Raw genomic sequence first — 24730 nt, 5'->3', positions numbered from 1 at the left:
ACTCCTACTCTCAGAAGGACGGTCGCGCGTGTGAGAGAGAAAAAAAGACTTATTTGAGAGGCGCAACTCTTTCCTCCTGCCTTTATACAGTTTCCAAAACAGATTCCAGCTGAGCTGCTAATTCTACACTCGAGGTATACTATCAAACAACCCGACCTGATGCTCTAGGATATAACAGGACTTAGACTCCTAATTGTTTTTATAGTCTGCTTAAGCTGGCCAAATTGACGCACGTGCCGTTGGGCTATTTCTGCTACTGTTGTTGCGCTGCTCTTGAAACTAACCACGGAGATTTACTGTCAAATACTATTGTGGTGGGGTTCTGGGATAACTTTAGTGACTGTGACTCTGTGGTGTCCGGATCATATTGATACAAATGCACTTTTCTGAAAGGACTGCTTTAGTCACGGCATCCACCTACCACTGGTTTGCCCCGTTACGCACGGGTGGTAGCTATATGTCTATTTGCCTGTCTCAAAACTACTGTAACTCTGCGCTGTGTTGCTAATGGGTAGTGTTTGGGCACATTAATAGCCGTGTGAGAACTGTGAATAATTACACTGTCTTGGTAGCCGAGTCACTGTAAAAACTAGGGACGTTAGCATGCAAATAGACCATGTTTATTTCACTAACTCTGCGGCGCGTGGTGTGATGCTCGTCTTAATTGCCATGCTAATTGCCTCGCTCTGCACACGTGTACAAAAAATGCACTATGCTACATCACACTGTTACACGTACGGATGGATTTAGGGTTAGTCCTTTTTAACCACTGTGCGTGGCCTGCTCGCACTCTTACACGGCTCCCTGTCGAATCCTTTTGGAGGCTTGTTTTTGACTCAGTGTCCCTGATTTATCCTATTACTGCTCACTATGGTGGCTTGCGTGCTCCTCTTGGCCTTCGTCTGAGATCTCTGACTAACACCTTAGTACCTATACATGAGTCCCGTCCGTGTCGCCGTGTGGAGCATTTATTAGAATACTTAAAATGGAGACATATATACTGTATGCACATGCTTGTGTGATATGATACATACATGACAACATTTCGGCTGCTACTGTGCTTTACTGGTGACACTTTGGGTTGTTATCAAGAGTGACCTAATGTTCAAATCCTCTCATTAAGTGCCTCTGATACTGTGCCGCACGGACCCACACGCCTCCCTCATCCGGACGGTGTCACCGACGGGCGGCGCCCTATACGTGAGGTGAGTCGTTCCGGTTGCTGATTGATTGATTGATTGAAATCTTTATTAACAGTTTGCAGAATTACAGTACATTTCAAGCACAAACTCAATACAAAGACTGTTAACTGTGAGTGGACGACCCAATTAAGCCTTACACTTGTTTACAACAGGGTCCACATTGTTCAATTCATCAAAACATTTAGAGACAAACAAATAGACACTTCTATGTAGTTAAAGAACAGAACAGGAATTCATCATATAGGAAGCGAAAAGGGGAAAAAAAGTATATATACAGTGAGGGGAACAGGGGGATAAAAGAAAAGAAAACGAAAGACAGAGTGTAGGGCGCCTGCACACAACACCATGCGTTGATGCCATGTGTGCATATGTGCAGGCACCCAACACCACGTCCATACAAAAACATAGTACAATCCATAGTACAAAGACAGAGTGTAGGGCGCCTGCACACAACACCATGCGTTGATGCCATGTGTGCATATGTGCAGGCACCCAACACCACGTCCATACAAAAACATAGTACAATCCAGATACAAATTCAGCTTTTACAGAGGCCAGTTTCGAATTGCAGCCATCCGTAGGTGCCCTTTGAGAGCAGTTTTGAAGGAGCCAAGGGATTCACATGTCTTAATGACTGTTGGTAGGGCGTTCCACATTTTGGTCGCATAGGAGCGAAAAGAATTTAGTCCCTTGTTTGTGCCGAATCTGGGTTGTACATGGTTTGTTGCACTCCCTCTGGTGTTGTGGGTGTGGACTTCGTTTACATTAAGGAAGTATTTAGACAGGTACATGGGTATCTTGGTGGTGTATCTAATCTTGTGGACCAGACCCATTGCAAGATGCTGTACTCTGTCGTCGACCCTAAGCCATCCCAGCCTGTCAAAGTGGGCAGGGGTGAGGTGGGTTCGGGGGGTGAGGCCAAGTAGGAGCCTGACCAGTTTGTTTTGGGAGGTCTGGAGCCTTGTTTTAAGGGCCTTTGAGGTGCTGTGGTACCAGGAGGTGGATGCATAGTCAAAGAAACCTTGTACAAGGGCTCCTGTTAAGGTCTTCAAGGTGTTTTTGTCGACCAGTGAGGAGATCCTGTAGAGGAATCTTGTTCTTTGATTGACTTTTTTGATTACGTTGGTGGCCATCTTATCACCGGAAAGATTGGCCTCCAGGATGGAACCTAGGTAGGTAATTTGATCCTTCCGTGTGATAATATCATCACCAACTCTAACCAAGAAGCCATCTGCCTTTTTGAGATTACTATTTGATCCGAAGAGAATGGATTCAGTTTTTCCCAGGTGTAAGGATAGTTTGTTATCAGCGAGCCAGGTGCAGATTCTACCAAGTTCAGAGCTGAGGGTCTTTTCAACCTGCAGTTTGTTCCTGTCCGAGACCAGCAGTGCTGAGTCGTCTGCGAACAGGAACAAGTTGCAGTCACAAGCTGAAGTCATGTCGTTTACATATATTAGGAACAGTAAAGGCCCTAGTATGCTTCCTTGTGGGACGCCACAGCTCACTGGGAGGGGGGGGGACAGTGTTCCGTTCACTTCCACCATCTGTTCTCTCCCCTCCAGGTAGGATTGCATCCAGCTCACTGATGTGCTATCAAAACCAATAGCTTTAAGCTTGTTAACCAGTATGGAGTGGTTCACGGTGTCAAAAGCCTTTTGGAGGTCCAGCATGACCATGCCGCAGTATTTTCCAGCATCCACCTCGTGTTTGATGTGGTCGCTCAAATAGAGAAGGCATGTGTCAGTGGAGTGGGATGTTCTGAAACCAGATTGGAACTCGTACAACAATTTATTAGTGGCAAGATACTTTTCAACCTGTTCATAGACTATTTTTTCCATCACTTTCGAGATGGAGCTTAGAATAGAAATAGGGCGGTAGTTGCCGGGTTCTAATTTGCTCCCTTTTTTGTACAGGGGGGTTACTTTGGCCAGTTTAAAATCTCTGGGGACCTGTCCTTGTTTGATGGAGAGGTTAACTATGTGGGTGATGACTGGAGCTATGGAAATGGCTGAGTCTCTGAGAAATTTGGAGGGAATATTGTCATGGCCAGTGGCCTTGTGGGGTTGGAGGGCACTCAGTTTCTTAAGTACCTCCTCAGTTGTTACCATTGTCATTTTAAAATCATCTTTACAAACACCTAGGTTTTTGTAGAAGCCTTTGATGTGCTCTACACCAAAACGCCCAGAGTGGGAGGGCAGTTTGTTAACCAGCATTGTCGCATCTCCTGTTGAATCCTGCCTGACTCTCCGCGGTCTGTATTTATAGGCCGCTCTGTTATGTACTAGTGTACTAGTGGATCGCACCCACGTATGTCATTATAACACTGATGTCCTCTGTCTATGACACTCTTTCTCTCATCGCACTCTCTATACCAGTTTCCGTTTGGAACGCTTTGTCGTTGGTGTGTGGAATCGACCCTATTATTATTATTGTTGTCATGTGACATTTAAGTAATCACTGATGATTGCACATTCCTATACCTTGCATGTAAGCTGACTGACTTTTGAAGAGGGTCAAGTGTTTGTGACCCGAGGCTTTCTTTTTCAGAGTCTCCTGATCTCCTGAACAGAGAGGCTGAACGCCTGCCATTATCAACATCGTCCTCGGAGAAAGAACGACAAACGACTGGGATAACTGGATGACGTGTACTCTTTTCCACATCCTCCTTTATGACCTCACTTTTGTTAAAAAACAAAAAGAATGTAAGGTAAAGCTCTATATTCTAATAGTACTCATTGCTATATAGTGTTTGTTCAGTAACAGTGGTCCAACAGTCTCTCCAGTTCCAGTGAGCGAGAATGAACGCACAAAGGTCATTTATCATCTAAAAATGTTGTTCCAATTTTGTTTCTGGTTTTTAGTTAGTTTTTTGCTGCATCACTTCCAATTTCACTTGTTTATTCTGTGTACTACATACGAGTGGATAGAATTATTATCCTAACCTGAATATGTATTTTCTGTTTACTAAGAGCCAGAGAGTTACTGAACAAACATGCTATTGCAATGATTATCATAAATATAGAGATATTTAATTAACACTAAATAAAATTAGAAACTCCCTTACACCCCATTTGATTCTGTTTGTGTATTTATCTTCAGTTGACCGTCACATTCCCAGTCATTTTCATTTTCATCCAGTTTGAATTTTGAACTGAAGAACATAGTCGAAATTGATGTGAATAGTTTCCTGCCTCCTGTTCACCAATAGACATCACATTGTCTTGGCAGACAGATGCTAATATGCTCTGTGCATCACTGTCAGCTTACCAGAAGCAGGCATATACTGTTTCTTGTTCTGGTTCTTCTCCTTTAAAACGGCTGTGTTTGATTAGGTCTGCAGCGGATTTGAGCCAGAAACGCGTCAGGACGGTGTCATGCACGTTCAAGTCTGCTGACGAACCAATCAAACGAAGCTATTGGGAAATGAACTGGGACAGTTAACAGGCATGGCGCCTTTGGTAAACCCGGGACTGCGTGTATTCGCAGAGCCTGTTGGGCTACACATGGAAAAAGCAGGACATTTACAGGTGAACCAATTCCTGTCACATTTCTGTTCCGTCTGCAGATCGCTAAAGAGGACCTTTAGAAAGATAAACATATTTTTTGGGTTGTAGTATTTTATAATTACACTGGGCTTTGATAAAAAGAAAAGAAATAGGGTATTTGTGTTTACTTAGACATTATTGTAACAGACGGTCAGAACATTTAAGGGAACGTTCCAAATGTACCTCTTGAAGGAACTATTGAAACTGATTCCAACCACGACAACTGAAATACTTTGTGATTTACAATGTAATTTGTATTTCATTTTATTGTATTTTTTATGTGTTTGTAATGTACTGTATGTGGGTTCAAGTTGACAAAGTTTTCATCGTTTAATTAAATTTTAATAAAATCCTGAGTAATACTTGAACTCTTGTGTGCACTCAAGAGTTAGATTAACAGATACATTTGCTGTGTACAATCACTGATTTCAGGAAAATACAACTAGAATATCATTGCTGTCGGGCAGAAACCTTGTCCATCTCCATGTTTCAAACATAGTTTTTTTTTGTAAATGAATGCCCTACTGTACTTCAACATACAAGAGTGTTATACAAAAGTAGTGAAAATAGCAGATCTATAAGCTCAGACCTCACAACACATTATGAGCTTGTATTTGGGCTATTTTCCCTTTTCTTTTTAAATAAAATCATTTTGGACATAAGGTTTCCACTTGACAGCGACAATATGCAAGTCAGCAAAGGTTGGGCATTGAGGCTGTGTCCACCAAAATGTCTTCCTAAAATCACTAACAAACACTCGAGCTGAAAACCTTTCAGCTTGCTGCAAACAGACTTGTCACGCAGGGACTTACCCCCAATCCAACCCTTGATGTTGAGTGCCAAGCAGGGAGGCACTGGGTCCCGTTTTTCACAGTCTTTGGTATGACCCGGCCGGGGATCGAACCCCGACCTCCCAGTCCCAGGGCTAACCAACAGGCCACTGAGCTGGTGTGTATGGGGAAATGGGTATTGGTGGGTTGGAGGGTTTGGTGAGTGAAGTGAAGATGACGATGGGGTTGGTCCCTCCAAGCTGTCCTTGTTATGCAAGTACTTACTTGAGACAAAATGTCCAGCAGGAGATGTATGCAGTATGAAGATGACATATGATGGAGAGGTCTGTAGTAGAACTGATGCAGGTGCAGCAATATTAAATGCTGTTCAGTTGAATGTCTGATGATCATAAACCTGGAGTGTTGTAGATCAAACTTGGATTTTCTAACGGAGAAACAATACCATTCAGTACCTCATTGCTCTGAGCCACAGATACAAATTGCTTGAGAGATGTCTTTTTTTATTTATAAATCTGTTTCTATTTTGTATTCCTAACAGAACCAAGTTATTGTTTGTTAAATGTGCCAAGAATGTTTGATATTTTGACAGTGTAAAATTAAGAATTGCTTCCCCCCCCCCCCCTCCTTTCTCAGAATTCGTGGAAACGAAATCAATTGATTAATCTGAATGGTATTGTTGTCCTTGTATTTGCACAGGTGCACAATGAGTTTTTATGAGTTTATCAACATTAGAATATTAAAGTCTCTAGATCATTCAACAGAGAACATTCTATACCGAAACATAGAGGTTCACAATCCTGGTCTCTATTCTGTTGAAAGCAAAAACAAGTAGATGGTTTGAAGGTGTCTGGCCCATGACTACCTAGTGTTTCTTACTGGAAAATGAGATTCTGAGGAGCCCCAGGCATTTAGAGGTCTCGGTAATAAACCAAAGCTTAACCACACATGACCATAGACTGTTTTAATCACATTGGATTGGAGAACCAGACCCAAAGGTGGAAGGGGGGGGAAATCCATGCCTCTTCTTGTGATGCCCCCATCCCTCTAGTCAAGTCAAGTTGTATCCCTGCTTGATTGATTCATTGATAAGATTGATCGAATACTTTAACAGTTTTCAGGGGGAAAAAGCACAGGAAAGTATAGTTCAATACAATGTCTGCTAAGAGAATTTAAAACCCAATAAAGCCTATGGCTTCTTTGGGAAGAAGAAGCGCTTCATGGGTCCTTAGATATAGAAAACTGTAAATAGGTGGTCTTTTGAGAGGGTTCTTTAAATGTTCAATTCCTTTGTAAAAATCACAGTGGAAAAAAGGAAGGTGGTGAACTTAAAGAAGGTCCAGGGCAACTCTGTTCAGTTCAAGTAGAAAATCCTTTATTCCATAAAAATCCAATGGTTGAAAACGCTGATGAAGCTGGCCTCAGGCCGAAACGGGATGGTCAACAGCGCCGGTAGTTGGTGAGAAATAACACCCGACAAAGCCTTAATTTTCTGTTATTGCATCGTCTATTTCTTTATTCAAATGTTTTCAAAAACATTCTTGAGGGCAACCATCTGACCGACCCTCTCTCTCTGCTCCACAACAATGAGGATCTGATCTGTAACTTGACAGACCAATATTTCTAGCCTCACTGTATTGCATCCAGGATCCTCTCCTGTACACTGTCACCTCTGTGACGCCACTAAGAACACCTGTGGTAGATGTATGATGCATTTGACACAGACGGACAAAAGGTAAATGGATACAGTCTCAAAGTAATTGAGCAAGGGAAACGTAGACATGCTGACTGATAATGCCACGTGTTTGTTTATTTTAGTCATAAAGAATTACGTAGATCATCTTAACATCTCAGACTGGGCGGAACCATAGTGAGCAAGTCTTCTTTCCTGTCTGTGTCCCGTACGCCTCTTGTCTCATTTCCCAGGTGTGTCCCAGTGCTGCTCCTGTGGCGGAGTGGAGAAAGTGAGGCTAGTGATGGTTCCAGTCCCGGTACCTGTCTTTGTGCCTGTGCCAATGAACATGTACTCCCAGCACACGCCGGTTCCTCTGGCCATGCCTATGCCCGTACGTGCTCCTCTGTGTCTTTGCACCAGTGTTGATGTTTTATTTAGTTTCAGTCATAGTTCGGTAGGGATGTCCCGATCACTTTTTATTTTGCTCCTGATCCGATTCCGATCATTTGATTTTGAGTATCTGCCGATACCGAGTTTTCCCCATCCGATATTTATATTTTTATAGACATGGGGGGGTCAGATCAACATATCCGCCTGGGTGACAGCAGAGTGCTGGGCGAGCGCTGGCGGTTTGGCATGGGGGTTCATCAGGGTTCTCCGTAACATCAGGGATCTCCAGCCGTGATGATGATGTTTGGGGTGATCAAACAACACACTTACGGGAAATGCACGATTCAATAGTTCGGATCGGGACAACCCTAGTCATAGTCTTTTGAAAAGCAATCCATTTGCTTTTAGCCATATTTTAGTTATCTGAAATGTTTTAGTTTTAAGTCTAGTTTTCGCCGACTAAATATAAGATTTGAGTCTAAAGTCAAAATGTATTTTGGCCAGCCCAGCTCTGATGGCGTTGAAAAATTGAAATGCATGATTTATACTCGAAAAATAGCAGATCTACAAGATGTGACACATTGTGACCTTGTAGATCATCTATTTTCGGAGAGTGTACATACCTGTACACAACCAAACATAAAATGACGTATCTTTTACTTCTACTAGATCTCTTCTCCACTAGCCCCTCCCTAACATAATAGTCTAGTTTTTATTTGTTGACACAATTGTCAATATCTTTAGTCTTAGTTGTAGTCATCATAGCTTAGATTTAATTTAGTTTTCATCAGTGAAAAAAGGTAGCCGACGAACATTTTTCGTCATAGTTTTATTCTACGGAATCAACACTGCTTTGCACGAGACAAACAGTTTGTGTTGCACGTTTGGTCTACCACGTCATCAACATGTTCTTTCCTCGGATCCTTCTTCCCCAGGTTCCAGTGCCCCTGGTGCTGCCACATCATATAAAGGAAATGAAAGATGCCGCTGTCCAGTGGGAGCCCTTGGCCGAGGCGGAAAAGGGGACGGAGAGGGACAAGAAGATTGTCTCCCGTGGAGGTGAGGTCTACAAGGAATTCTGGCTATTGCAAGGTCCCAAGTTGTGAGGTCCAAGAACTGAATGGCTGTCCCTCAGTAACCTTAAACCTGTAATCTGTGGAGTGTTGAGTAATAGCTTTGAGTGATACACGCATAATATGCTTGTGTGTGTGATGCAAGACAGTGCTTCCATGTGGGCCATAAGGGGCATGGTCGTGCCCCGGGCCTTAGTTCAGTTTGGCCTTATGCCCTTCTAAACATTATGTTCTGCGGCCACAGTGGCTTTGATGCCACACACACACACACCCACACACACATATTGCCCCAGCTGATTTCACACTCGGTTTTCTCCTCTGCCTCTTTTCTGTCAATATGGATTTTAGACAACAGTGACTTTTGTTGATATTCTGAATTCTTGTGAGACAACATCAAGTGAAACGCTGCGCACGTAACCAGTGGTAGGTTGAAGCGTCGGAAAACGGGACTATTTTTGTTTATAATTTAACACAAATCTAGTTAAAAATAACTGTAAAAGAAAGAATGTTGAGCTAGATTTTCTGAGAATACATTTTGGTAATGAACAGTAATATGGCACTGAGGGAAAAGAACACTAAGGTACAATGAGGTTTGCACAGACAGGTTTTAGTACATTGTTTCAGTATGAAATATGGAGAGGAGATAGCACCATAACCAGGGCAGGAATTTCAAGGCCACCTTGTTTGGCCTATTTTTCTAAATACAGTAAATGGCTCCTTTTATTCATTTATTTCATGCTGTGTAATTTAGAGGAAAAGAATCCCGCACACTGTCTTCACTTGAGTTTAGATTTTATTGAACGTTCCGGTCGTCAGACCTTCAGAATGCCTGATGAAGGTCTGACGACCGAAACGTTCAATAAAATCTAAACTCAAGTGAAGACAGTGTGCGGGATTCTTTTCCTCTACTTATTAGTTCCAGTTATCCGACGCACCTGTCCATTGTAGGTGTGCAAAAGCACTTTTTCTTATATGCTGTGTAATTTAAAATAAAATCATCCTTAATTAACCCATGAATTCAATTCATAATATCCGTGGACTTTATCCTGGTTTTAGTTGATGGTTGGCTGCTCTGATATTTTGCATTTTGCATTTGTTTTTTGTGCCTGCAAAGAATTGGCAACACCAAAGGCCAAGTAGCCTTGCCGCAAAAATGATAAAATTCCAGGCCTAGTGTAATGTAGTGTGTGTGTCTGTGTGTCTGTGTGTGTATGCGTGTGTGTGTGTGTGCGTGCACGTGTGTGTGCGTGTGCGTGTGTGCATGTGCACGCGCTTGTCTCAGACCAAGTGAGTACACACAGTGGAGAGGCAGTTACTCGTCTTAGCTTGGACAGTGAGGACCCTCAAACTGAGGGGAATGCAGGACAAGCTGAGCCACGCAGGACCACCGCGCGTGAAGAGGAGAGCACAGAGTCTAAGGACACACTCACCATGACCACACCAGGAGACCCCTTGAAGACCACACAGACGGAGCACAGCCATGGGACAGACGACAACACCTCCAGCACCAGCGTGGATCAACAGCCCCCCTTGTCCCCAATGATGGACTTGGAATCAGACCTTTCACCTGGTGAGCGACAGCTGACAAAGTGATATATTTTTTTATGTTTTACCGTAACAAGCCGCACAGGACCTGTGAAAGTTCAACACCCGCTCGGATTAAATTGATTCGACAAGGTTTGATTGTCTATTTGAAATTAGCTAGGTTTGCATCATTTGAGGAAAGTTGTCTTAAGACGTGTATTAAGTTTCAAGCATTTCACAAATGGACTTCCCTTCATTTGTATGGGCGTGATTCAGTCAATTACTCCAAAGACTAGCCGGTCAACCAAAGAACCTCAGAATTTAAGATAAATCACTACGTTTTACATCAAAATGAGAAAGCAGCAGAACCAACGACTGACACATCAGATAATCAGAGTCATGCTTTTCACTTTCTCCGTTGCTAGTTCCAGTGAAATAGACATTCTAAGATCATTCCTATTTCCTACTATCTTCACCTCGACCGGTGTGTGTCTTTCCAGAGCGGTATGATCTGGATCAGTCTGCTCCCCGGCGAGGATTAAAGAGAACGAGGGATAGCTCTCATAGCCGAAAAAGGGTATGACACATTCAGTGACCTCTGTTGTCATCCTACTACACAGTGTCTTCCACTGACTTAAAGCAGTTACATCCACAACCAGCTGTCACAATGCAATACGACCATTTTGAATAATAGCCTGGAGTGATCGGTTGTTATCTGTATCTATTCTCTCATGTCAATTCAGGGTAAGAGGCGAGTTTTGGACCGCAGTGCCCTGTCAACCCGTCCCAAACTGAACCACCTGTATGGGATCAAAGCCTGGGGCAGCTGGGTGCAGAGGCACAACGCACACACTGACACAGAACCCCGGAGCTGTGAGTGGACAAACTGATTCTGTGCTATACTGTGTTTGTTCCTGCAGTGGTTCTCAAAGTGGGGTGGGTCGTTTTGGGGTGTTCCAGAAGGCCCCCAGCAAAACATTAATTAATACAGCATCGCAATCATTTTAACCACTTCATCCAAATAATAAATATAGCAGCCAGAAATGCAGGCTCACAGTGCACCACTTGAGAGCTTCTGTGGGTTCCTGCCTCCTGGCACACAACATTTTCCACAGGCCAAATACATATTAATTTGGAACAGGAAAAGGTTTGAGAACTACTGGTATTGTTCTGTTCTGTTCTGTGATAAAGATGAGATCTTTATTTGTCACGGTGTGAGACGTGTGGCTGACAGGAGAATGTGATGTGCTTCATGGTGTGGTCTCTCGTCCTCCAGCCCATACACCAGCTGTTAAGGAGGACATCCTTCAGTGTGACGCCTCGGAGCTGAGCTACGCTCTGTGTCGCTTCATCAAAGATGTCCGGCGGCCCAACGGAGGCACGTACTCGGCTGACAGCATCTTCTACCTCTGTCTGGGGATACAGAAGGTACAGGAACACGGGAGCACACACACACACACACACACACACACACACACACACACACACACACTCACACACACACACACACACACACACACACACACACACACACACACACACACACACACACACACACACACAATCCTCATTCATACAATAGTTGCTGTTGGGCAGAAACCTCGTGGGTTTTTTTGAGTGGTGCATGACCACTCCAAGGAACAGCAATGTCCGTGTTCACCTATGTGTTGGTTCACCTATGTGTCTGCCTATGTATGTGACGTTATTAGTACGAGTAGGGGCGCTGTTGTGCCAGAAACAGAGAGAGATAGTGCTGCACTGTTGCCTGCTAATGAGAGAGAGGGGGGGGGGGGGGGAGAGGGGAGTTGCACCACTCAGTTCACATGGGTGTGATCTTTTCATAAATGGTTTTCAACCCTTTTCATATCAAGGTCCATTATTTATTCGGCTCAAGGGTCACTGGTGGTCCCGGACTACTGGTTGAGAACCACTGATATAGCGCCCTTATCCAAAGCGCTTTACATAGCGCATTACATTCACCCATTTACAATCCAATGGCGGAGTAAACGATGCAAGGCGCCACAAGTCTTGCTCAAGGACACTTCTGCACTAACTCTGGGGGAGCCTGGGATAGAACTAGGAACCTTCCGGTTCCCAAGCGGCCGCTCTACCACTGCTGTTGCCCCACCTCACAAATTGATGCCCTACACTACAGCGTCACACAAAAGCATAAAAAGTAGCAGATATACACGCTCGAAGAGCTTTTAGATCTGCAATTTCTGCCATTTTGGAATTTGAATCCTGAAAAGTAACAGTTTTGGACTATATGAGGGAGTCTAAATGGTTTTAAGATAATATGTCGTCATCCAATCTGTGTCTCGCTTTCTCTGCAGTACCTGTTTGAGAAGGGCCGCATAGAGAACATATTCACGGATGAGCTGTACAGTCAGTTTTCTTTGGAGATCGCCAACATGCTGCAACATTGGAAGCCTGAACTGCTCCCCAGCGGTATGCTGATTTATCCATTTATTTTCTGTAGCGCCGATTGACTGTCATGAGCATTATTATGTTTGAATCACTTATTCATTTCCATTCAATTCTGAAAAAGTTGTAGAGCGTCTGATTTTGCTCAAGATACTTAAACACTGTGTATCTTTATTCTTTGTATTTAATTTTAGTTTGAGCTTGAAGGAGCACTGCAGCCATTGTCAATGTAGGAGCCAAAATATACATTTTGTTTGTTGTTTATTCTATTTGTTTATTTTTTCCCATGCTTGGGTTTTCGATGTGCCACAGCCCTTACTTGATTGATGAGCTCCTACTGTGTGTCTGCTAATCATTGTACTTATGTCAGCTGTGTGTCTGGGCAGTGGCATTCAGTGAGAGAATGGGGGTGAGCTCTAGGCTCAATATTTTCTGTTGACCGTTTAGTCGTTTAATCTTTAAGTATACCTACGTTTTCATTTATCAACATCTTCAGTACATTCTTTTTGGACCTTGTTTATTTGTCAATAAATCAACTTAACTACAATAAGAACTTTTCTGGATTTGATTGAAAGAAACGCGTCACACAGTTCCTGCCGACAGCTCAGCCTCATAGCACTACTACTATTTGATTTGATGGGAAGAAGTAGTCGCTACATCATTGTCAACAGAAAATAAGATCGGGAAGGAAACATTGGAACATGGAGGACATCGCAGCAACAGTTGTACTTTGAGCGGCGCCTCAGTATCTCGGATTGGAGCGAGATGAACCGCCGCAGCGGTGAAAATATTTGAACACGCAGCAGCGCATCACAGCCATTAGCGGTGAGATACAATTGTATTAGCACGCCAATTCCTTCTGTGTATTTGGTTGAATTGAACACAGTTGGAAAGAAGTGCTGCCGCTGGTCCATTGGGGACTATTGATCGTTGGCTGGTGTTGTGTGCGCGCTGCGCTGCATTGACGCAATTGACTGGGGTTACGGCTGCTCGTTTCACTGGGGTTGCTCGCCGTGAATTCTTTCTTGTATATTGGATGGAAATGTCAAAATGAGTGACACAAACGTTACAAGTACAGACACAAACGAAATGGATCTGGAGGCTCAAATGGAGGAGGAGGAGTCACGGAGGAGGACGGTCAAACTCACGGCTAAAGCGCTGTCAAATAAAATTGAAAAGGATCAGAAAGACCGTAAATCTTATGTGAAACAAATGCAAGAGCTCACAAAGGAAATAAAAGGGCTTATGAAAAATGCTGTGAAACAAACGCAAGAGCTCACAACAGAAATAAGAGGGCTTATGAAAAATGATGCAAATGTAAGGGATGTGCAAAGCACAATGGAGAAACTGAATGAAATGTATGAAAATGCAAAAGCAGCACATAATTCAGTCATTGTCTTGATTCCACAGGAGGAGGTGGAAAATCAAAATTTGTGGTTTTCACGTGTCATAAAGCACCATTCAGATTTCAGGGATGATGTAAAACTGTGGTTTGATATGATTGAAATGCCAATTAATGAAATGCCAATTAACGAAATGCCAATTCATGAAATGATTATTGTGAATGAATCAATTCCTGCACAATCAGTAACTGAAGTTGAGCCAGTTACTGAATCTGTTCATGTGGAAATTAATGTTGGACTTGCACAACATATTGAAATACCTGTTGGACAGGAGGTGGAACTGGAAACTGTGGAAATGACTGATGGGCAGCAGGACAAATTGCTACCCACTAATATTCAAAGGCACACACAATCACAACATGTAACTCAGTCACAACAGGCAACAGAGTCAGCTGACTTACAGGAAACAATCCAACCAGGTGACAGTGTGTCAAACATAACCAAGAAAACAAGGGGTTCTAAAGCTTCAAGTACAGAATCCGCACGTTTGAAAGCTGAGGCAGATATGGCTGGTCTCATTGTTCATCAAAAAATGATCCAGAATAGACATGCCCTAGAGGAGCAAATGGAGCACCTGGGAAGACAAAAGGAGGAGCAAATAGAGCACCTGCGAAGACAAAAGGAGGAGCAAATAGAGCACCTGCGAAGACAAAAGGAAAGGCTGGAGCTGGAAACGAACATGGCTGCTAATGTGGCAAAAATGAAGGTTCTAGGCTCAAAGCGATCTGGTGTTACTATTCAATCTTATGTGACAGATGGAATGATGTCTTATTTTGAGAAGGCAAAGCAGGCTGCTGTTTACACAACACATTTACAACCCACTCAAGGTCAAGTTCATGTGCCCTCACAACCCACTGTTGGCAGGCAGGCACCAGCACCTATAACAACAGGTGGCGCTGTGGCTCCGCTCCACTCAGCGCCAGCGGTCACTGCCACAGGCAGAGCTGTGAATCAGACTGTACGATCTCGCACAACAGCAGCACCCGTGGAAAGCCAAATGGGCACCAGAGGTACAGTTGAACAGGACAATAATATATATTCTGTCATGGAGAAGCAAAATGAACTCACAGCTTTACTCATTCAACATCAATGTCTGTCATCTATGCCGAAAAAGGAGATTCACGTTTTTGATGGTGACCCACTTCAATATCACACATTCATAAAATCCTTTGAACACAGCATTGAAACCAAAAACCCAAATCCGACAGATTGTCTCTACTATCTGGAACAATACACCCAGGGACAGCCCAGGGATCTTGTGAGGAGTTGTCTACATATGGTGTCAGACAGAGGTTACAGAAAGGCAAAATCTCTACTAAAAGAGCACTTCGGCAATGAGCATAAGATCTCTACAGCCTATGTGGAGAAGGCTCTTTCATGGCTGTCAATCAAAGCCGATGACACTAAAGCTCTGCAAGCGTATACTCTCTTCCTACGAGGATGTTCTAATGCAATGGAGGACGTAGACTACATGCACGAGCTGGATATGCCATCTAATTTGTTGACCATTATAAAGAAGCTGCCTTACCGTTTAAGAGATAAATGGCGATCGGTGGTATGTGATTTTCAGGAGAACCACGGCAGAAGGGCAAGATTCAAAGACATTGTCATTTTTCTCGAGAAACAAGTCAGAATTATAACAGATCCCATTTTTGGCGATATCAAAGACACTCCAGAAAGCAAAGACACAAGAAGGTCCAGGTCACAACCTCTTCACAAAACAAAGGGAAGTAATTTTGCAACCACAGTGACAGCTGCAAAAGAGAAGGAAAAGGAAGGTCGTTTTGTGACGAAGAGATGTTTATTCTGCCAGGGTGAACATGCTCTAGAACTGTGCCCAGAGCTTGAGAAGAAGGCACATAATGAGAAATTCACATTTCTAAAAGAAAACGGAATTTGTTTTGGATGTATGTGTAAAGGACATGTCAGTGCTACATGTAGAAAGAGACTCAATTGCAGCATTTGCGGCTTAAGGCACCCAAAAATGCTGCATATCTACCAAAGAACAAAGGAATGGAACAAAGACCCAGTTGAAATGAAGGAGACTAAAGAAAAAGCCATAGCTTCCGTGCTGACAGGTGGTCTAACTGGGGCCGGTGAAGATAAATGCAAACTTGCAATCGTGCCGGTTCAGGTAAAGGCCAGGAAGGGGAACACGACAGTACATACATATGCATTCCTCGACCCAGGTAGCACGGCATCGTTTTGCACAGAGAGGCTCATGGCTAAACTAAACCTTCATGGAAGGAAATCCAACATATTGTTGAGAACTATGGGACAAAAGAAGGTTATTGAAACACAAATCGTTTCAGGCCTAGAAGTGGCTGGACTGAACAGCAATGAATTTTGTATTCTTCCAGGCATGTATACGCAGAGGACTATGCCTGTGAACAAAAGAAACATACCACAGCAAAATGACATCGATCAGTGGCCTCATTTGAGGAATATTCACCTACCTGAACTTGACTCTGAGGTGGAGCTGCTGATTGGCTCAGATGTTCCCAAGGCACTGGAACCTATTGATGTCATCCGGAGTGTGGGAGATGGACCGTACGCTGTAAAAACCATGCTTGGTTGGACAGTTAATGGGCCATTAGATGGAAAGACTGACTATGCGCAAGACCAGTCAGTTATAAGTGCCAACCGGATATCAGTTGTGAAACTTGATCAACTATGGGAACAACAATTCAAGACAGACTTTCCAGAGTGCAGCAGAGACGACCAAGAACACTCAAGAGAAGACCAGCAGTTCTTGAATTCAGTCTCAGCCTCTGCTAAGCTTGTCAATGGGCATTATTGCATTGCATTGCCTTTAAAGCAAAAGGAGATATTCATGCCTGACAACAGAAGTGTGGCTGAACAACGCACACTGAACTTGAAGAAAAGGTTCAAGAAAGATTCTTCTTTTCATTCTGAATACACCAAGTTCATGTCTGATATGATATCTAAAGGTTACGCTGAGAAGGTACCAGACAACTTCTTGGGACGCAGTGACGGCGGAAAATGGTATCTACCACACCATGGGGTTCTACATCCACAAAAGAAAAAGCTTAGAGTGGTGTTCGACTGTGGAGCTACATTTCGAGGAGTTTCACTGAACTCTCAGCTCTTACAGGGGCCAGACCTGACCAGTTCATTAATTGGAGTCTTGGCCAGATTCCGTAAAGAGCCTGTTGTCATCGCTGCCGATATAGAAGCAATGTTCCACCAGGTGAAAGTACCCACTGAAGATCGCGACTTGTTACGATTCCTCTGGTGGCCAGATGGAGACTACAGTCAGAACATGATGGAATACAGAATGACTGTACATTTATTTGGAGCAACTTCCTCACCCAGCTGTGCAAACTTTTCTCTTAGGAAATGTGCTGAGGACAACGTCAAACAGTTCAGTGCTCAGGCTGTAAATACCATCATGAACAACTTTTACGTCGATGACTGTCTGGCATCAACAGCTACAGAGGAAAATGCCATAGCTCTGTATCATGAACTACGAGCAATCTGTTTCAAGGGAGGCTTTATACTTACCAAGTGGATGAGTAACAGTCGTCAAGTCTTGACCGGCATACCCGAAACCGAAAGAGCAAAGGAAATGAAGAATCTTGATTTAGATCATGATGATTTACCTGTGGAAAGAGTGTTAGGAGTACAATGGTGCGTCCAATCAGATGTATTCAAGTTTAAAATCATCTTGAAAAACAGACCTCTCACAAGAAGGGGAATCCTCTCTGCAGTCAGTTCTGTATATGATCCCCTAGGAATGTTGGCTCCGGTAGTCTTAACTGCCAAGAAGATCCTGCAAAAGTTGTGTAGGAAAAAGATTGGTTGGGATGATGCAATTCCAGATTCTATTACAGAGGAATGGATGAATTGGATTCAAGATCTTCATCTATTGGAAGATTTCAAAGTTGACAGATGCTTCAAACCCACAAACTTTGGAACAGTGACATCTGCTCAACTGCATCATTTCGCCGATGCGTGTGAAGACGGTTATGGAACTGTCACGTACCTTGTACTGTACAATAACCGTGGCCAGGTACACTGTAGTTTTGTGCTGGGGAAAGCAAGAGTAGCTCCTTTAAAACCAGCTACTATCCCTAGAATGGAGTTGACTGCTGCTACCATGGCAAGCAAAATGGACACACTAATGAGAAAAGAGCTGCAGATGGAACTGGCAGACTCTGTATTTTGGACCGACAGCACATCTGTGCTCAAGTACATCAACAACAAGACTGCAAGATTTCGAACTTTTGTGGCAAATAGAGTTGCTGCAATCGTCAAAGTCTCACATGCACACCAGTGGAGATATGTTAACTCTGTTAACAACCCAGCAGACATGGCATCGAGAGGCCTGACAGTTAAATCCTTTCTGAAGAAAACCACATGGGTGTCCGGTCCTCAGTTTCTTCTTCATCCCCAGGAAGAGTGGCCTCAGAATCCTGACAGGTTGGAAGAAATCTCAGCCAAGGACACTGAAGTAAGGAGCATGACTGTAAATGCTGCTCAGATAACATCTGAAGAAGTGGATGCAACAACATGCTTCATTCATCACTTCTCATCCTGGGCTCGTTTGAAGAAGGCTGCAGCATGGATGCTCAGATTTAAAGGACTGCTTCTCAGCCGTATCAGAAAAAGAAAACAAGCCACTGAGCTGCACAAAGATGACATCCCACAAAGAGAACTGCGATCTGCACAGAAGGAGACAAGAAAACATGAAAACCAGAAATGGCAAGGTCTCACTATTGAAGAACTGGCTACTGCTGAGATGACCTTAATCTGCTTCTGCCAGAAGAAGAGATTTGCAGATGAAATCTCAAATCTGAAAAAAGGAATGAATGTTAAGAGGTCAAGTCACATTCATAAACTCAATCCCGTTTTGGATAACGAAGTGTTAAGAGTTGGAGGGCGACTTGACAGAGCAGCAATGCCAGAAGAAATTAAACATCCTGTCATACTGGCCAAAGAGCTTCATATCTCAAATCTGATTCTTAGACATATTCACAAACAGGTGGGACATGGTGGTCGCAACCACATGTTATCCAGACTACGCCAGAAATATTGGATTCCTGGTGCCACTGTTGCAATCAGGAGAATCATGTCAAAATGTGTTGTTTGCCGCCGCATCAATGCTACTCCAGGACAACAGCAGATGGCAGACCTGCCTATTGACAGAATCTCTCCTGATGAACCTCCATTCACATATGTGGGAGTCGATTATTTTGGACCCTTTGGAGTGAAACGTGGAAGGAGTATTGTGAAACGCTATGGTGTCATATTTACATGTTTGGCTGTCTGTACATGTCTGTCACTTGAGACAGACTCTTTCATAAATGCACTTCGTCGTTTTACAGCAAGACGAGGTCAAGTGAAAGAATTAAGAAGTGACAATGGGACTAATTTTGTGGGAGCACAGCGTGAGTTGAAGGAGGCGATTCAAGGCTGGAATCAAGCCCAGATTCACAATGTGATGCTCCAAAAAGGAATCAATTGGATCTTCAATCCCCCTGCTGGCTCACACCATGGAGGTGTGTGGGAAAGACTGATCAGATCAGTGAGAAAAGTGCTCAATTCTACACTTAATGTGCAAAATCTTGATGAGGAAAGTCTGCACACCATTCTGTGTGAAGTTGAAGCTATCCTCAACAGCCGACCGATCACCAAGGCTTCTACAGATCTAAATGACCTTGAAGCACTTACCCCGAACCACCTTTTGCTTCTGAAGACTGCACCTTCCATGCCACCAGGACAGTTTCAGAAGAATGACATATATGCTCGCCGCAGGTGGAGGCAAGTTCAATATATGTCAGATTTATTTTGGAAAAGATGGGTCAAAGAATATCTTCCACAGTTACAGGAGAGACAAAAATGGTCTAACATCAGACGCAACTTTGCATCAGGGGACCTCGTGATCATAGTGGATGACACAGCGCCTCGAAACTCCTGGCTAACTGGAAAGATTGTGGAGACCATTCTGGACAGAAGAGGACTCGTACGTCAAGTTCGAATTAAGACCAAGACTGGCTTTTTGAACAGACCCATCACCAAAATCTGCCTGCTACAGGAGGCGGAAGAAAATTGACTTTGGATTCACCTTTTCCCCTTTGCCGCTGACTTTTGCCCCTTTTTTGCCCCTTGCACACTACACTACACTGATTCACTACACTCACTATGAACTATACACACATCTTGAAGAAAGGAGAAAGAAGACTTCGATTTGATTGCCATTCATGATTGTGTAATTATTATTTGTTATTTAATAATTAGGGGCCGGTATTGTAGGAGCCAAAATATACATTTTGTTTGTTGTTTATTCTATTTGTTTATTTTTTCCCATGCTTGGGTTTTCGATGTGCCACAGCCCTTACTTGATTGATGAGCTCCTGCTGTGTGTCTGCTAATCATTGTACTTATGTCAGCTGTGTGTCTGGGCAGTGGCATTCAGTGAGAGAATGGGGGTGAGCTCTAGGCTCAATATTTTCTGTTGACCGTTTAGTCGTTTAATCTTTAAGTATACCTACGTTTTCATTTATCAACATCTTCAGTACATTCTTTTTGGACCTTGTTTATTTGTCAATAAATCAACTTAACTACAATAAGAACTTTTCTGGATTTGATTGAAAGAAACGCGTCACACAGTTCCTGCCGACAGCTCAGCCTCATAGCACTACTACTATTTGATTTGATGGGAAGAAGTAGTCGCTACATCAGTCAACCTCATCTTCATATAACTGCTCCTTACTAAAGCTCATCTTACCAAAACTCCCTACTGATGATGTCATTGGTCAGACAGTTAAATCAATGCTACAGTCTAGCAGATCGGCTATTTTCAAATAACTGATGTATAGGGCGTTGCTGCAAATGAGCCTATATAGGGGTTAAAGACAGTGCTTGTGATGCTATATTAACTAATTTAGCTGGAGGACCCCCTGGAACCCCCTCAGGGACCCCATGGGGTTCCCTGGACACCACTGAGAAGCACTGACCTGTGACGGTACTTTTTTGTTCTCCCCCTTCCTTCCTTCCGCCAGGCGGCCTGATGCCGTCGCGCGTGCAGGAGGCCTACCTGTGGGACTGCAAGCAGCTGGGGGCCTACTCGCCTGTGGTGCTCCTCAACACGCTGCTCTTCTTCTGCACCAAGGCCTTCCGCTTCACCACGCCGGCGCAGCACCGGCAGCTGTCCTTTGCCAACTTCACGCGGCGCTCCAGGCCCTGCAGCCACCGGGGCAAGACCCTCTACCTCCAGCACCGCCGCGGCCACGAGGCTACAGGTGGATGATGCCGAGAGAGGCAGTGTTGCCGTTTTATGTTTTATGTTCCGCTTATCACAAGTGACTTTGGGCTTGTTCTTGGAAACCTCATTATGTCAAAATACTGAACTGAACAAACTTTTGGTACTTTTGTGTGACGCTGTAGTGACAGTGTAGTGTGATCAAATAGGGCGTTAATTTACGGAAAAACACAAAGTTAAAATGAAGAGATAAGAGGTTTGAGGTTTCTGCCCGACAGCAATAATATAGTCTTGCGTAGCCAGACACCTATTCCACAATCTCCCAATGCTATAGAGGGTATGCGCGTGACAACATAATCAAACCCGGAAGTTATGCGGCAAAACTACTTTCTAGCCTTGACAGCTCATACATTCAAGCAGAAAAGTTGTATTTAATTAAACTCACTTTTCACTCACTTTGCCACTCAATTATCCATTCACTTTATGCATGTGCAATTGTGCATACCCTCTATATAGTCTGGAACTGGAAGCTGTTATTTCCGTTCACGAAAATATATTTTTAAGATATCTTTACATTTTATTTTTACATTTACATTTCTGCTAAGCAGCATAATATGCTTAGATGATTTAGATTTATATTAGGATAAATTTGCGTGACTGTAAATATTGAACTTTATCGCTTACTCATGATCAGAGCTTCCGTTCTCCAGACTGTATGACGGAAGCATTGGAAAATTGCGAGAGGCAACAGTCTGGCCACGCAAGACTAGCAACAATATAATATATATACAATATGTCACGAATCACGATACAATACTTTCTAATGTACTAATCACTACATATTATATACAAACCTGATAATGCTGTCTCTTTTTCTGTGATTACACATTGTTGGTGCTGTTCCCAGAAGAAGACCTGGAGATACCAGAGAACATCAGCAGCCCTCTCCACTGTCCTGTCAGACTCTATGAGTTCTACATGTCTAGATGGTGAGGCATGCACGCACGCACTCACACACACACACACACACACACACACACACACACACACACACACACACACACTCACACATCAGTGCCGGCAGACGAACGTAACCATAATGGTAACATAAAATGCCATACATACGCACTTAAGATACACAGATACATACAAAAGCACACAAGCACAAAAGCATTATGCGCTGATATGATTGATTTAGTCAACTAAAATGTATTTCGGCAGGCTTTGATGGCGTCGTAATGCCTGATTTGCATAAAATGAATCTTCTCAACTATTCTTGTCTAGTTTTTATTTGTGGACAAATTGTTAATATAATTATATTATATTTTTTATATTTATTTTGTTTTTTGTGAAAAAAGGTAGTCGACGGACCTTTTTAGTCATAGTTCTAGTCAGAAACACATTCACACAGTACATGCAAAGTGGCATGATGATACCAACTGTTTGCGCTGGAGTTTTTCTCAAACTGTACTGAATCTCGACCCACCCCCCTCTCTGCTCCAGCCCAGACACGGTCAAGAATAGGACTGATATCTTCTACTTGCAACCTGAAGGGTCTGTCCATACAAACAGGTCAGAGCTGTTCCTCCGCCTTCAAACTTAACCTGTTTGATTGAAAGGATTTTTTAAATTAATGAAATGAATGAATTGCCCTCTCTCTCTTCAACAGTTCCCACTGGTATACCGCCAAGCCACTGGAGGGAAGGACCTTACAGAGCATGCTCACACGTATCCTGGCTGTCATGGAGGTGCAGCATGATATTTTCGGTCTCGGCAGCACCTAGTTGCATTTCAGTATCATGTGGAGAGGTTCAACAACAGCATCAGGACGTGGAATCACCCACTGACGGGCTAGGGTTATCAGTGGGTTTTGGTTATGAGTGGGTTCACTTTCAACCTGGTGTCCATATTTTGGAATGTCATTTTAGGCCAAAGAAAAGATATAAACAAGCTAAACTAGCAGATCTACAAGCTCACCGTGCTACTTTTTACTTTTTTACTTGTTACTTTTCTTGTCCTTTTTTCCCATTACAATCCAATCCAGTTTGATGTTGTCAGCACTGTCTTAGGGCTTAAGTGCTTAAAGACCTTTGTTGAAGTGCTCATAAGGACATTGGTGTTCATGACGTGCCCATCTCCTCTGCATTAGTGACCTCTGCTGGGGAAAGATGGTTACAGTTTTTACACTCATCCAATGCTCTGTCATTTATTACAGTGGTTCCCAATCCTATTAAACCTATTTTACTTGGAGCCCCCCTTCTTACATACCCCCCCCCCCCCCCCCCCCCCAATAATGACAATAATAATGACATGCCCAAAATAATGGACCCCAGGTTGGGAACCACTACTTTATTACACTATTACAGTGTGTGTGTGTGTGTGTGTGTGTGTGTGTGTGTGTGTGTGTGTGTGTGTGTGTGTGTGTGTGTGTGTGTGTGTGTGTGTGTGTGTGTGTGTGTGTGTGTGTGTGTGTGTGTGTGTGTGTGTGTGTGTGCGTTTCCCCCTGTTCAGTGTGCATAAAAACAATGCGACTCCAATCTTATCCGGATTGTCCACCAATGGGATTTGGAATAGATTTGGCCTGGTGGTCTGAATAGGGCCTTAATTAATGCCCTTGTATACTACAGTGTTGCAGAGAGATTTAAAGGAGTTTTTGTATCTGCTGCCTCCTGCAACAGGCTCAAATAAATAACCTTGTATTATCAAATCACATCTGAAGTTTCAATTGTCCGTTTGGTTGTACAAAGAGAAGTCCAGCCAGCTTGCTTCAGCCAGTTGAAGGTAGAGGTGCTCGTCGGTTTTCTAACAAAGACAACTTGAATCGCAGAGAACAATACCTATGTGGGCACTTCGGGAGAGACTACCCACTGCACTTATTTATTATTTTGCAGGGGTGTTTGGATGTGCATCACGTTTTAATTTTATTTTCCGTTCCATCAAATTCAAGTGTTCTGTAGTGTTCCAAAAAGGTTATTAAAGGGTAATTTACGTTGTATTTTCTATCGAAGTGTGCATTCTCTATTGACCAAAACCAAGTGTTAACCATAATAGGTTACCTGACCTCAAGACAAACGAGGAGGTATCAAGTTGGCTGGATTGCTATAAAATGTCTTACTTACTTTCGCCTATTACCCCTTCTGGGGCTTAGGCCGTCTACGTCTACAAGAGTTCTCCAAGCATCTCGGTCCTGAGCCACCACCTCCAGCTGTCCCCAAGTGTGGCCCATTTTCTCCAGGTCTCTGCACCAGGTGTTTCCGTGGCCGACCTCTCTTTCTTTTCCCTTGGGGGTTCCACTTGGGTGACTGCCTTGTGGTGTTTGAGGCTGGTTTACGGAGAGAATGACCTATCCATCTCCAACACTGGTTTGAGGATCTCTTCCTCTGCTGGTTTTTGGTTGGTCGTTGACACAGGTTGGTGCCTTGCATGGTTTCCTCCAGCGTTGGTGTGTGACTGTGAATGTAATGCACAATCTCTGTAAAGT

General features: G+C 43.4%; 1 protein-coding gene across 7 annotated transcripts in view; it reads left to right on the top strand.

Moving 5' to 3' along the window:
• LOC308330100 (zinc finger MYM-type protein 4-like) overlaps positions 1–24202 on the top strand; it is a 62647-nt gene extending 38445 nt beyond the window's left edge. For 3 of the 7 annotated variants that reach the window (XM_080784788.1, XM_080784789.1, XM_080784785.1), the window contains exons 22-32: positions 7462–7601; positions 8536–8659; positions 9956–10243; positions 10698–10774; positions 10941–11070; positions 11474–11625; positions 12531–12645; positions 21050–21289; positions 22157–22238; positions 22753–22821; positions 22919–24202. In XM_080784788.1, coding sequence (XP_080640914.1) covers positions 7462–7601; positions 8536–8659; positions 9956–10243; positions 10698–10774; positions 10941–11070; positions 11474–11625; positions 12531–12645; positions 21050–21289; positions 22157–22238; positions 22753–22821; positions 22919–23033 — 1532 coding nt within the window. In that variant the 3' untranslated portion in view covers positions 23034–24202. Of the gene's footprint in view, positions 1–3749; positions 5110–7461; positions 7602–8535; positions 8660–9955; positions 10244–10697; positions 10775–10940; positions 11071–11473; positions 11626–12530; positions 12646–21049; positions 21290–22156; positions 22239–22752; positions 22822–22918 lie in introns of those variants that run through there. The other 4 variants (XM_080784786.1, XM_080784790.1, XM_080784787.1 and 1 more) reach the window with 3 other exon arrangements.
• Positions 24203–24730: the final 528 nt, after the last annotated feature.

Source organism: Protomyctophum bolini (assembly GCF_963924005.1).
Source record: "Protomyctophum bolini genome assembly, chromosome: 15".
Lineage (NCBI taxonomy): Eukaryota > Metazoa > Chordata > Actinopteri > Myctophiformes > Myctophidae > Protomyctophum > Protomyctophum bolini.
The sequence above is the reverse complement of the archived record's forward strand: the minus strand, read 5'-3'. Positions and strand labels throughout refer to the sequence as shown.